The sequence below is a fragment of the Protopterus annectens genome, chromosome 9.part0, assembly GCF_019279795.1.
Source record: "Protopterus annectens isolate FY-2018-M chromosome 9.part0, PAN1.0, whole genome shotgun sequence".
NCBI lineage: Eukaryota > Metazoa > Chordata > Ceratodontiformes > Protopteridae > Protopterus > Protopterus annectens.
In genome coordinates, this window is record NC_056743.1 from 363,685,838 (window position 1) to 363,700,069 (window position 14,232).

Sequence of the window (14,232 nt, forward strand, 5' to 3'; positions counted from 1 at the left end):
TAGAGGGACCATGAACTACTTACTACTTGGGTGCAAGCCCCATGAAAACAAATGCTTAGGTATGGGGATCATCAGTGCAGGGACCATGAACAGTAATACTAAGGTGCAGGGACCATGAATACTAATGCTTTAGTATGGGGACCATGAATAGTAATACTTGTAAAGGGACCATGAATACTAATACTTAGGAACAGGGACCATGAACAGTAACACATCAGTGCAAGGACCATGAATACTAATGCTTAGGTATGGCGACCATGAACAGTAACACATCGGTTAAGGAACCATGAACAGTAATACCTAGGAGCAGCGACCATGAGTACTAATGCTTAGGTATGGGTACCATGAACAATAATACTTAGGTACATGGACCATGAACAGTAATACTTAAGTACAGGGACCATGTAAATTAATGCTTAGCTATGGGGACCATGAACAGTATTATAATACATTATCAGTATACCCAGGTACAGGGACCGTGTACAATAATACTTAGTTCTATTGGGCATGAACAGTAATATTAACTACAGGGACCATGAACAATAATGCTTTCATCAACAGTATTACTTGGGTACAGGGACTATGATCAATAATATTTTTAATATATATATTTTTTTTAATTAGCAAGTCATTTTGTTACGGAGTTGTTTTCTTAATAATGTTTGAAGTAGTAAATTAGCCTTAATAAGCTGTTTTTATATTATATATTTTAATTTGTACCTAGCTTTTCAGTTTCAGTTCTAAGGTAGCACGGCCTCAGTTTACACTATGGTGTTAAGGGGAAAGGGGGACGTTAAAGGAATGAATTTATTGCTTTTATTGCTCTTAACAGAGCCACCCTCTGTAACCACTCCCTTGCTTCAAATAACCTGATTACATATAAATAATGCATGTCTTTAATGCTTCTCATTATACTCAGCTAGGATCGCTTGTTTGTGTGTTTCAATAGAGGATGTTCCATTTTTAACTCAACTGTGGACTACCTACTATTTTTTATTTTATTATTTTATAGTACGTATTTTACAGTTCAATTTTTATTAGTTAACTAGGTGCATAACATATTTTAAGGAGTGAACTTCACACCCTTCACACTGCAAAGTTTATTCTTGGTTTGTTTTTGACCCAGTATAGGTTGCATACTGGGTTTTCTGAGACTTTGAGGGATACCACAGATTTTTCTTTTTGAACAGTAACACATCGCACAGGGACCATGAACAGTAACACATTGGTATAGGGACCATTAACAGTAATACTTAGGTACAGGGACCATGCACAGAAATTGTTAGGTATAGGGACCATGAACAGTAATACTTAGATACAGGAACTGTGAGCAGTAATAGTTAGGCACAGGGACCTTGAGCAGGAAAACTTTAGTACAGAGACTGTGAACAGTAATATGTAGGTATAGGGACTGTGAACAGTAATACTTAGGTACAGGGACCGTGAACAGTAATACATGGGTACAGGAACTGTGAACAGTAATAGTTAGATACAGGGACCTTGAGCAGTAAAACTTTAGTACAGAGACTGTGAAAAGCAATACTTAGGTACAGGGACCATGAACAGTAATAATTATGTTTGGGTCCATAAAGATTAATACTTAGGTACAGTGACCAAGAAAAGTAACTCCTAGGTATAGGTACCATGAACAGTAATACTTAGGTATGGGATCCATAAACAATAATACTTACATACAGGGACCATGAACAGTAAAACATATGCATAGGGTCTGCAAACAGTAATGCATATGTACAGGGTTCATAAACAGTAATACTTAGGTACATGGACAATGGACAGTAATACTTAGGTACGAGGACCAGGAAATACGTAGGTATGAGGTTTATGAACAGTGATAGTTAGGTACAAGTACCATGAAGAGTAATACTTAGGTACAGGGACAATAAACAATAATACTTTGGTGCAGTGACCATGAAGAGTAACATTAAGGTATCATTACCATGAACAACAATACGCAAGTACAGGGACCATAAACAGTAACAAGAGTACAGGGACCATGCAGAATAAAACTTAGGTACACAGACCATGAACAGTAATACACAAGAACAGGGACCATGAACTGTAACACTTAAGTGCAGGGACCATGAAGAATAATGCTTAGTCACAGGAACCATGAATAGTAATACTTAGGTACAGGGACCTCAAAGAGTAAAACTTAGATATGTGGACCATGAGCAGTAATGCTTAAGTACAGAGACAATGAACAGTAATACTTAGTCACAGGAACCCTGAACAGTAATACTTAGGCACAGGGTGCATGAACAGTAATACTTAGGTATGGGGTACATAAACAGTAACACTTAGGTATGGGGGTCCATGAACAATAATACTTAGGTGCAGGGAACATAAACAGTAATACGTATGTATAGATTCCATGAGCAGTAATATTTTAGAAATGGGGTCCATGAATAGTAATAGGTAGAGGGACCTTAAACGGTAACATTTAGGTATGGAGTCCATAAAAATGATATATCTTAGTAGTCAACCAACAAGAAACTTCAGCTATTTGTCTTTGTATGTTAGGTGGGGTTCCATTCAAGATGGGATTCATGCAATGGTTTCCTTTTGATGCTCCTGCAAATTTCATTAATAATAAACTTAAAACATCTAAGTGTCCAACCAACTTGAATGTATTTACAAACTCTACGGTTATTCCCTATGGCACATATTCTATGGACATTAAGAATATCATTTTGAAAAACTGGTGTATGTTTAAAGGGCACACAGAGATGAGTACAGTATTAGGAGAGGCACTAAGATTTGTGTTTGAAACAGGAAAGAACATCAAATATTAATATGTCCTTGAACACCTGAGGAAAGACCTCCCAAAACCCACAGGAAAAAGTACAAGACCGTGTGGAGCAGGTAATAAGTGTAGATATATTCCACAGTGGACTAAACTTCAAATATGTGCACCCACATCCAAAATTATTTTAGGAAATGGTAACTGTACTTCAACCTGTGTTACATACCTGGCAGGATGTGAACATTTCTTTATAAGGGTAAGGTGGTTCACATAGCCTACCTTGACCTCGCCAAGGCTTTCGACACATAAAATATATAAATCCACACGTCCTAAGATGGGTTGCCAAATGGCTCACTGACAGAACCCACAATGTAAAAGTTGCAGACTCCAAATCTGACTTCAAAGCAGTGACAAGTGGATTACCACAGGGTTCCGTCCTGGGACCTCTCCTGTTTGGTATCTACTTCTTTGAAGTACAGGCTGACACAGAAGGCCTCTGGCTAACGAAGTTCACAGATGACTGCAAACTAGGAGCAATAGTGAAGTCTCCAAAGGATGTGGACATCCTACAGAAGGAACTCGCTGAGACAGATGCCTGGTGTCAGAGCCATGGCCTCAAGCTCAATGCCAAAAAGTGCAGTGTCATCCCCTTTGGTAAAAACTCTGTACCCATGAACTACCACATAGGCAACAATCTACTTAACACCGAATGCGTAATAAGAGACCTTGAGATCCAGGTGGACATTAGTCTCTCCTTTGATAGTCACATCGCCACAGTAGTCAGGAAGTCCTTCTACATGGCACACCTCATCATAAACGGGTTCTCATCCAGGAAAAAAAGAGGTCATTGTTCCCCTCTACTCGACACTCATTATAGAGTAGAATGCCCCTTTTGGAATGTACCTCACAAGACATCTGCAGCAGCTAGAAAGGCCACAGAAGTACCTCACAAAGAGGATTACTGGCCTCAAACAAATGCCCTACACTGACCGCCTCAAAAAACTCCAGCTTTACACCGTAGCATATCGCCTACTCAGAGGTGATCTCTGCCTAACATATAAAGCTCTGTCAAACCCAGAGCTGTTGGACATGCTACACCTAAAGAAATCCCAATCCCTCCGATCTACATGCTCTAGGGACCTAAACCTTGTCACCACAATAAATAGGACATGCTGGAGGGATAGATTCCTGTCCCAGAGACTTCCCATACTCTGGAACAGGCTACCCATCTATGTCAAGCAAAGTTCTTCTTTAGCACTCTTCAAGAAAAATCTTAATGAGTGGATGGGAAATAGGAAATACACCCCGGGGATCATTTCTGTGTCTCTGCTTGACAGTGGCACAGGAAAATAACTTTCTTGTGTGGCGTAAGCCAGGGAACTTTGTTGGCTAGGCTTACGTAGGCCCTTGGGCCGATAGCCTAGTACCTACCTATGACCTTATAGCAAAGACTGAAAGTCAACTGCACAGAAGAATCTACAAGCATACATGTGCTATTTCTAAGAAAAATGTTAATAATTCCCTGTGCAAGCACACCATCAGTTGCCTCTCTTTTACTAAATTTCTCTTTGGCATACTTGAAACAATTCCAAAAACATGTGGGGGTGGTGCCTGGGAGACAGAATTAGAGAAAAGAGAATTGATATGGCAACTTAGGCTAAATGCTATCACAATTCCTGCACTCAATGAACATACTTCTTTTGTCCCAATACTGAGGTTACGTGTTGCAAAACTTTAATTTATTAACTGGCTATATATTTTATGACAGTTTTTAGCAACATTCTTCACATGTTTTGAATTTTTTATATCTGACTATTAAAAGTTGGACTTTTAATGTGAACGAGCAGTAATATGTACTATAAGTTTTTAATCATCACATCTTAGTATTTCTCTTTGGGTTGGGAGGGTGGCCTAATGGTTAAGGTGTTTGCCTTACAAACACAAGGTACACGGTTTGAATCTCACAGGGGATAACTGGCTAGGCTTAAAATGGCTCACAAGGGCAGTTAACCTAGTACTAACCTATGAACCTATGTATGTTTCTTTAAGCAGGCTAATGGATGTGGCACATGTTTTATTTGTATTTTATTACAGAAGCTGTTAATTTAGTTAATGAAATGGTTCTGATGAAGTTGCAATGTATCTAGGGATAAGAGTGCTTAACCATTGTATTTCATGCTGTAATTCAAGTTTTTATTTAACACACTGACATCTCTAAAACTTTACCATGACTGGTGTCTTCTATTTTGGAGTTATGCTTATGTGATTTAACAACTGGTACTAGAACATTTTTTACCCTAAACACTCCCTTTTCCTGGTGTTATTTTTTGGCTGCATGGATACACACTGTTGTTACTTTTTATCATGATAAGAATCACGCTGACCCATCGAGAACAATTTTAATGCATGCCAATATAATGAAATGCACTCACTGAAACTACTTTCAGCAAATATCAGAGGAAAGTATTTTTGTAGGCAACAAGCCACCAACCCATCTGGGGGGACAGTCCCCCACATGAACAAGCTTTTATATCCCTACCCAAGGTTTCACAGCAGTACAGAAAATGGAAAACATCACTGTTATTGAAAGCTATTTACTTCATTCTATCACCATTGGCTGAAACAACAGTACGTAGGTTGATATGCTACTAGATGATCCAAGTTACTCTGAAACTTTAATTTGGGATGGCAAAGACCTTTGTTTGCAACACCTTTTCTATGTCATCTGGTTGAAATTGGCACACATAGGGCACCATATAGCAGTATACCTTTCTCCTTAGTGTATAATGCAGTAAATTTACCTGCCAGCAGGTGGGATAGTTGGTTCCCTATTGAAATGTTGGCACTCAAAATGCCAAGTGCTGAAAAGCTGAAAAAAACAGACAGAAAACACAGGAGAAGTGCATATCTCAAAAATTGCTCTTATCCTTCAAACCTTTTTTTTTTTTTTTTTTTGCAGGGGAGGCACCCCTACAAACCCTAAACATATAAATTCCAACTCTGAGATTGCTACAGTAAAAACAAAAGGTAATATTCTGATAAAAGGCATATCAGACTAATTATGTACAAGTCCAATTTTTTGGCCATTCAGTCTCCATGTTTTGAAACTCACTCCAACAGGTCCCAACATTTAAAATGGTTATTGGGATGCTCCAACCACAGGTATGCTGGTATGCTTTGTAAGATTGGCATCGTAACTGATGTAAAAGGCTTAATGGCCTAAAGGGAAAGAACAGCATTTTTTTGATAAAATGGTTAAACAAAGAAGATCAACAAATAGTTTAACAATCTGAATGATGCAGTTTGCACATCACTCTGCAATGGTGTTATCATAACTACATAAACACTATCTATGTAAACACACACACATGTTATATATATATATATATATACATACATACACACACACACACACACACGCGCGCACACACGCACGCGCACACACACACATATATATGAGGTACTTCTTTGTATCTTTCATTGCTTAACAACACTGTTCCTTATATTTATGATGATGATCATGATTGTGTATTGTACTCTGATTAATCATATAATGCTCATCTCGACTGTGTTGTACCATTTGTGCTGTTTCATGTTTTGCAACTGCTCTCTGAGCCTAGATCATGGCTGAAAAGTGTGAGCAGACCATCTCATCTATCTGTTTTACAAACAGAAAGTAAATAAACAAACAAACAAACAAACAAATGTGAACAAGAAGACTGGTAGGAAATGAAGTGACTTTTCACTTACATAACTACTTGAAACAGAAATCCAAAAAAAATCTTTGCTGATGGAAAGGGTGGAAGTGCAGGTGGCCTGAAACAGTTTTAGTAGCCATGTGATCCTAATATATTTGACTTGTTGTCCTCATGGTTACAGAAAAGGGACCCCTTTTTATTACATTTTAACATGGTAAATCCACAAGCTCATTCAGTAATAAACAGGGATATCTGCAAAGAGATTTTGCTAAAGCAACACTATATAAATACAACAGTAATAAATATTGGGTCTAAAAAGTAACATGTTGAATGATAAACAAGGAAATGAATATGAGTACAGAGAATACAAGAACAATAGTAAATTATGTCTAAATATAAGCTGTGCGAAAAACACTCGCCACATCAGGGGTTAAAATATTTTAATCAGATATATTAAATTGCTGTACAAATAATAATCATATTTTGCATTTTTACACATAAGTACCCTGCATAAGGCTAAATTATTTGCCTCAGGCTCCTGTAACAAGTAGGTAACTAAAATATATGAATTTTTAAAAAAAGTGCAATTGTGACAAATGTGTGTTTCCTAAACATGATTATTCAAGTGACCAGTAACATTTCACATGATAAATATTGAGTTGTAACAACAATGCAGTATCCAAGCTAACATCAAATTCCAAAATGTAGAAAGATTTAAAAATTCAAGTATAAAAAGTATGCTCCTGTTGTATATCATAAAAACACCTTTTAAAATGAGGATCAGCGTGTAGTTCATAACACTGGTCAAAGTGAGATAAATCTTGCTTAAAAGGTTAAGCTATTGCTTTGTCAATGCAGGTTTGTAACTTCAGCAAATTTTAAAGATGTAGATTCAATAACACTTACACTAAGTGTACATGATATGTATTCAAGAGCATCCCTACCACATTTTTTGCACTTTCTAGTCACTCAGAAAGATTAAACTAAGTGTACAAGTAGTCTACACTTTGTGGTAACCTTTAAGAATCCCCATCAGTATTTAAAGCTGCAAGAAAATCTGTAGGGAAGCTAAAATTAGGATGAAGAAGGTGTGAGTTACTTTTGTGATGTCTTTTTACTCAGAGCAGTGTGCACTTAGTGTAGGTGTTAATGTATCCCAGGGATTTCTTACTTCACCAACACACCAAGCTGTGTTCACTTGTTAGATTGAACAAAACATACCATTTAATTAGATAGAAAAAAACTTCCCTATCATTTGGAAATTCTGAAGGTTTAGAAGAAAATACATAAAACAGTTTATGTTGACTATGTATCATGGAAGTACATCTTTACATTAAATGAAATTAATTTAAAACCCACCTACCAAAATTTATCTCCACTAATGTATTTCTGCTGCTTGCCATGTGTTACAGTAACTGATATTACACAGTATTTATGCAGCATGAACTCATTCACTTTAATTTTGAAAAAGGCAACTTTAAATTTATAAATCAAATATAAAATATTTGGTTTATGTATAATGTAGCAGTTACATAAAATTTTATGTAAAATGGTATATTGTCAGGTGACATGAAACAAAAAGTTGACTGCCATTGCAACTAACACATTTATTTGAAACTGTATACAAATGAATAAAAAAAATGAAAAAAAATGTTTTATGGTGGAAATTTTATTCATTAACCCATCATGCATGGAGGACACCCTAAACAGCACAGTCTAATATTATCAACATATGTTTACCACAATAAAGGGAAAAAGGTATTTCCACAGATAAATCAAACATTTTCTTACTGATTAACTCACTGAACTATACTTCATCCATTCTAACTAAAAAAAAAAAAAATTTACTGTCACCTTAGAAAATTAATTTAGTAGAAATGCATTTTATGCATTGACGTTCAACATTCAACATTCTGCTTTGCCAAACATTCAGAAGGTGTCTTCAAAGGCAAGTTATCATTACTTCAAATGCAACAGAAAAACATGCAAATATTCTCATACACACAAATGAAGAGCTGCATATTTTTATGAATGTTTATTAAATGTGGTTGTGAACTGACCCATGCAAAGCGAGATGCTTTTCTGTAATTGTAACAATACATTAAACATATAAAACAGTATTACATGAATTAAAGCTTCTTAAGGGAAAGAAGAAATAACAGTCTTGAAATTGTAGGAACTTTGCAAGCAGTAATATGAATAAATGTAATTATATGTAGGCATGTAGTGCTGTGTGAATTCTAGATTGTGCCATAGTAAGCCCCCTTCAAGGCATAGAAAAACCCTTCACATTCCATTAGGTAGTAAAAAAACTACTTTGGGTCAGTCTATACAAATGGTGTAGTACACAAACATATCCATGCTCACTCGAAGTAGTCAAGATTTGAATATATATATTATTTTTTCTCGTAGTCATACCATACTTTCACTGATGATTATCCTTCCACAGATAAACATTCTAAACAGCTTTAATGTTTTAATTACACAATCTTTTCAGACTTGCTTGTGCCTTCCCTAAAATGGATCTTGGCAACCTCAGAAAGGGAAGTCTATCCTTTGAGACACATTGAACTAATGCATATAAATTACAACATATTGTCACATGTACACCACCTACATACATTCAGGCATTGTATAACTTCTTAGCTTTCACCTTCATGCTTCAAATCTTTTTTCATTGTTTTGTAGAGTGAATAGTTTAAAATTTGAAGCATATTTTTTAAATGTAAAGGCTTTATTTTAGATGGTGCCCAGTTTCTACTTTGAACAAAACTGATGATACAGAGTTTGAAACTGTTCATAAGTAATGATATAATCATGGACAGTGATGCAGCGGTGATGTCACTTACCTTCAGTCAGTCCCTGATGTATACTCCAGTAAATCTGAAGACACTGAAGCTCCTTCTTCATCCCTCGCTTACAGCGGCAGTCATATAGTGGACTCTCCTGTAACACTTCCAGAGCACTCTGACACTCCTTATTCACTAGCATAGTATTCCTGTCCCTGCCAGCCAGACACTGGCGCAAGGTACGATAACGAGAGCTGCAGGTGGAATCAGTGGTACAGAGCTCATTACCCTTTACACAGTCCACAGGTGGTCTCCAGCCAATGATTCCTGGGCTCGGCACAGCAGAATGACTTGAAAGACACTGCATAAACTCATCTGTAATACAGAAAATGAGAAAGATATGTTAGCAAGAATGCATTTGTTCATTTAATCAAAACATTCACCAACTAAAGACAGAATGAGCACAGCATCACTGAATATGCTTGCTACATAAGTGTGGTTATGTCAGAGGTGCATATATTAATTAACGTGTCTGTCAGTGCTTTGTCCTCCATTGTAGAACACTTTCACTGAAAGTGCATTTGGTTTATTAGTCTTAAGCAAATGAGCTTTGATTTGTTCAACTTTGAACAGATGAACCATAGCTGAATGAGAAAATGCATTTAATATTCACACCATCATCATTACTGCCTGTACAACTGTTTGAAAATATAAAATAACTGCTTCATCATAGTGACACACTCTAGCACCATAGTACCACAGGTGATGCCACCATATTCACAGACTTGCTACCACCATAGTACCACAGCCACTATTACCATAGTGACACAGGCACAGCCATCATATTACTACAGTTGCAACCAGCCCACTGACAGAGGCACTACCACCACAGTATCACAGGAGTTTCTACCACATTGACACACATGCTACCATCATAATACCACAGGTACAAGTACCACAGTGGCACAGTCACTATCAGCACAGTGGCACAGGCAATACCACCATAGCAGCTAGCACCATGCTGACACAGGTACTACTACCATAGGAACTATTACCATAGTGACATAAGTATTATCACCATAGTAACACAGTTAGTACCAGCACAGGTCTTTTCAGGCTTGCTAGTTGCTGCTGAAGCACCTACCAAGAGGAGAAAACACTGAGAGAAGAAAAGGAGCCACTTTTGTGATTTTAAGTATTTTCGTCTGATTTTTTGTTAAGTTTTACTGCTTTGCCACCTATCTTTTGGCATTTTCTGGCTTGCTAAAGTTTATATCTGTAACAGTAACAGTACTTGGAACATATCTAGAGCCTGTTTACTGCATTTCCTGTGTTGCACTTAATTCAAAATCGATTTTTTCTCTAAAAACTGCATTTTACCTGATTTTGGCCTAGCACTCAAGTGTGGGGTCATTTATTGCACTGTTGTGATTATTTTGCTGCTTGTGTATCTCTGCTACCTTTAAATTACAACAAAAAGAAAAAAAAAACTCTTGCTTTTTTCCCACTTTCTGAAAGTTAAGAAAGTTCAGTTACAGATTTGCTGTTCTGAACTGTTTAGAAGTTTCTAGAAGGCCAGTGTTTGCTTGGGCTAAAGGGAAGTCTATGTGTTCACCAGTGGGAGTGGTTAACACTGAACAGCCTGCCTGTCCCTGGAGGAGTGGTTACTACCTAGAAGTTGTAGTTTTATTGGCCATTTTGGGTCAATTCTAAACTCCTTGATCTCTCTCTCTCTCTTAAAACCAGGCTGCCTCATGGTTTTGGTGTCTTTTCAGGCTTGCTAGTTGTTGCTGAAGCACCTACCAAGAGGAGAAAACGCTGAGAGAAGAAAAGGAGCCACTTTTGTGATTTTAAGTATTTTCTTCTGATTTTTTGTTAAGTTTTACTGCTTTGCCACCTACTTTTTGGCATTTTCTGGCTTGCTAAAGTTTATATCTGTAACTGTAACAGTACTTGGAACACATCTAGAGCCTGTTTACTGCATTTCCGGTGTTGCACTTAATTTAAAACCGTTTTTTCTCTACAAACTGCATTTTACCTGATTTTGGCCTAGCACTCAAGTGTGGGGTCATTTATTGCACTGTTGTGATTATTTTGCTGCTTGTGTATCTCTGCTACCTTTAAACTACAACAAAAAGAAAAAAAAAATCTTGCTTTTTTCTCACTTTCTGAAAGTTAAGAAAGTTCAGATACAGATTTGCTGTTCTGAATTGTTTGAAAGTTTGTAGAAGGCCAGTGCTTGTTTGGGCTAAAGCGAAATCTCTGTGTTCACCGGAGGGAGTGGTTAGCCCTGAACAGCCTGCCTGTCCCTGGAGGAGTGGTTACTACCAAGAAGTTGTAGTTTTATTGGCCATTTTGGGTCAATTCTAAACGCCTTGATCTCTCTCTCTCTTAAAACCAGGCTGCCTCATGGTTTTTGCGTCTTTTCAGGCTTGCTAGTTGTTGCTGAATTACCTACCAAGAGGAGAAAATACTGAGAGAAGAAAAGGAGCCACTTTTGTGATTTTAAGTATTTTCTTCTGATTTTTTGTTAAATTTTACTGCTTTGCCACCTACATTTTGGCATTTTCTGGCTTGCTAAAGTTTATATCTGTAACTGTAACAGTACTTGGAACATATCTAGAGCCTGTTTACTGCATTTCCTGTGTTGCACTTAATTCAAAATCGTTTTTTTGTCTAAAAACTGCATTTTACCTGATTTTGGCCTAGCACTCAAGTGTGGGGTCATTTATTGCCCTGTTGTGATTATTCTGCTGCTTGTGTATCTCTGCTACCTTTAAATTACAACAAAAAGAAAAAAAAATTCTTGCTTTTTTCCCACTTTCTGAAAGTTAAGAAAGTTCAGTTACAGATTTGCTGTTCTGAACTGTTTGGAAGTTTCTAGAAGGTCAGTGCTTGCTTGGGCTAAAGGGAAGTCTCTATGTTCACCAGTGGGAGTGGATAACATTGAACAGCCTGCCTGTCCCTGGAGGAGTGGTTACTACCTAGAAGCTGTAGTTTTATTGGCCATTTGGGGTCAATTCTAAACTCCTTGATCTCTCTGTCTCTTAAAACCAGACGGCCTCAGGCTTTTGGCATCTTTTCAGGCTTGCTAGTTGTTGCTGAAGCACCTACCAAGAGGAGAAAATGCTGAGAGCAGAAAAGGAGCCACTTTTGTGATTTTAAGTATTTTCTTCTGATTTTTTTTAAGTTTTACTGCTTTGCTGCCTACTTTTTGGCATTTTCCGGCTTGCTAAAGTTTATATCTGTAACAGTAACAGTACTTGGAAGACATCTAGAGCCTGTTTACTGCATTTCCTTTGGTGCACTTTTTAAAATTGTTTTTTTTTCTAAAAACTTTAATTTACCTGATTTTGGCCTAGCACTCAAGTGTGGGGTCATTTATTGCTCTGTTGTGATTATTTTGCTGCTTGTGTATCTCTGCTACCTTTAAACTACAAAAAAAAAAAAAAACTCTTGCTTTTTTCCCACTTTCTGAAAGTTAAGAAAGTTCAGTTACAGATTTGCTGTTCTGAACTGTTTGGAAGTTTCTAGAAGGCCAGTGCTTGCTTGGGCTAAAGGGAAGTCTCTGTGTTCACCAGTGGGAGAGGTTAACACTGAACAGCCTGCCTGTCCCTGGAGGAGTGGTTCCTGCCTAGAAGCTGTAGTTTTATTGGCCATTTTGGGTCATTTCTAAACTCCTTGATCTCTGCCTCTTAAAACCAGGCTGCCTCATGGTTTTGGTGTCTTTTCAGGCTTGCTAGTTGTTGCTGAAGCACCTACCAAGAGGAGAAAATGCTGAGACAAGAAAAGGAGCCACTTTTGTGATTTTAAGTATTTTCTTCTGATTTCTTGTTAAACTTTACTGCTTTGCCGCCTACTTTTTGGCATTTTCTGGCTTGCTAAAGTTTATATCTGTAACTGTAATAGTACTTGGAACACATCTAGAGCCTGTTTACTGCATTTCCGGTGTTGCACTTAATTTAAAACCGTTTTTTCTCTACAAACTGCATTTTACCTGATTTTGGCCTAGCACTCAAGTGTGGGGTCATTTATTGCACTGTTGTGATTATTTTGCTGGTTGTGTATCTCTGCTACCTTTAAACTACAACAAAAAGAAAAAAAAAATCTTGCTTTTTTCTCACTTTCTGAAAGTTAAGAAAGTTCAGATACAGATTTGCAGTTCTGAATTGTTTGAAAGTTTGTAGAAGGCCAGTGCTTGTTTGGGCTAAAGCGAAATCTCTGTGTTCACGGTAGGAGTGGTTAACCCTGAACAGCCTGCCTGTCCCTGGAGGAGTGGTTACTACCAAGAAGTTGTAGTTTTATTGGCCATTTTGGGTCAATTCTAAACGCCTTGATCTCTCTCTCTCTTAAAACCAGGCTGCCTCATGGTTTTTGCGTCTTTTCAGGCTTGCTAGTTGTTGCTGAAGCACCTACCAAGAGGAGAAAATACTGAGAGAAGAAAAGGAGCCACTTTTGTGATTTTAAGTATTTTCTTCTGATTTTTTGTTAAATTTTACTGCTTTGCCACCTACATTTTGGCATTTTTTGGCTTGCTAAAGTTTATATCTGTAACTGTAACAGTACTTGGAACTTATCTAGAGCCTGTTTACTGCATTTCCTGTGTTGCACTTAATTCAAAATTGTTTTTTTCCCTAAAAACTGCATTTTACTTGATTTTGGCCTAGCACTCAAGTGTGGGGTCATTTATTGCCCTGTTGTGATTATTCTGCTGCTTGTGTATCTCTGCTACCTTTAAATTACAACAAAAAGAAAAAAAAAATTCTTGCTTTTTTCCCACTTTCTGAAAGTTAAGAAAGTTCAGTTACAGATTTGCTGTTCTGAACTGTTTGGAAGTTTCTAGAAGGCCAGTGCTTGCTTGGGCTAAAGGGAAGTCTCTATGTTCACCAGTGGGAGTGGATAACATTGAACAGCCTGCCTGTCCCTGGAGGAGTGGTTACTACCTAGAAGCTGTAGTTTTATTGGCCATTTTGGGTCATTT

General features: G+C 37.4%; 1 protein-coding gene across 1 annotated transcript in view; it reads right to left on the reverse strand.

Moving 5' to 3' along the window:
• Positions 1–14,232, reverse strand: part of LOC122811225 (GDNF family receptor alpha-2-like) — a 1,551,101-nt gene that overhangs the window by 1,354,708 nt on the left and 182,161 nt on the right. The window contains exon 2 of the mRNA XM_044082916.1: positions 9,312–9,626. Within this exon, the coding sequence (XP_043938851.1) occupies positions 9,312–9,626 (315 nt within the window). The remainder of the gene's footprint in view (positions 1–9,311; positions 9,627–14,232) is intronic.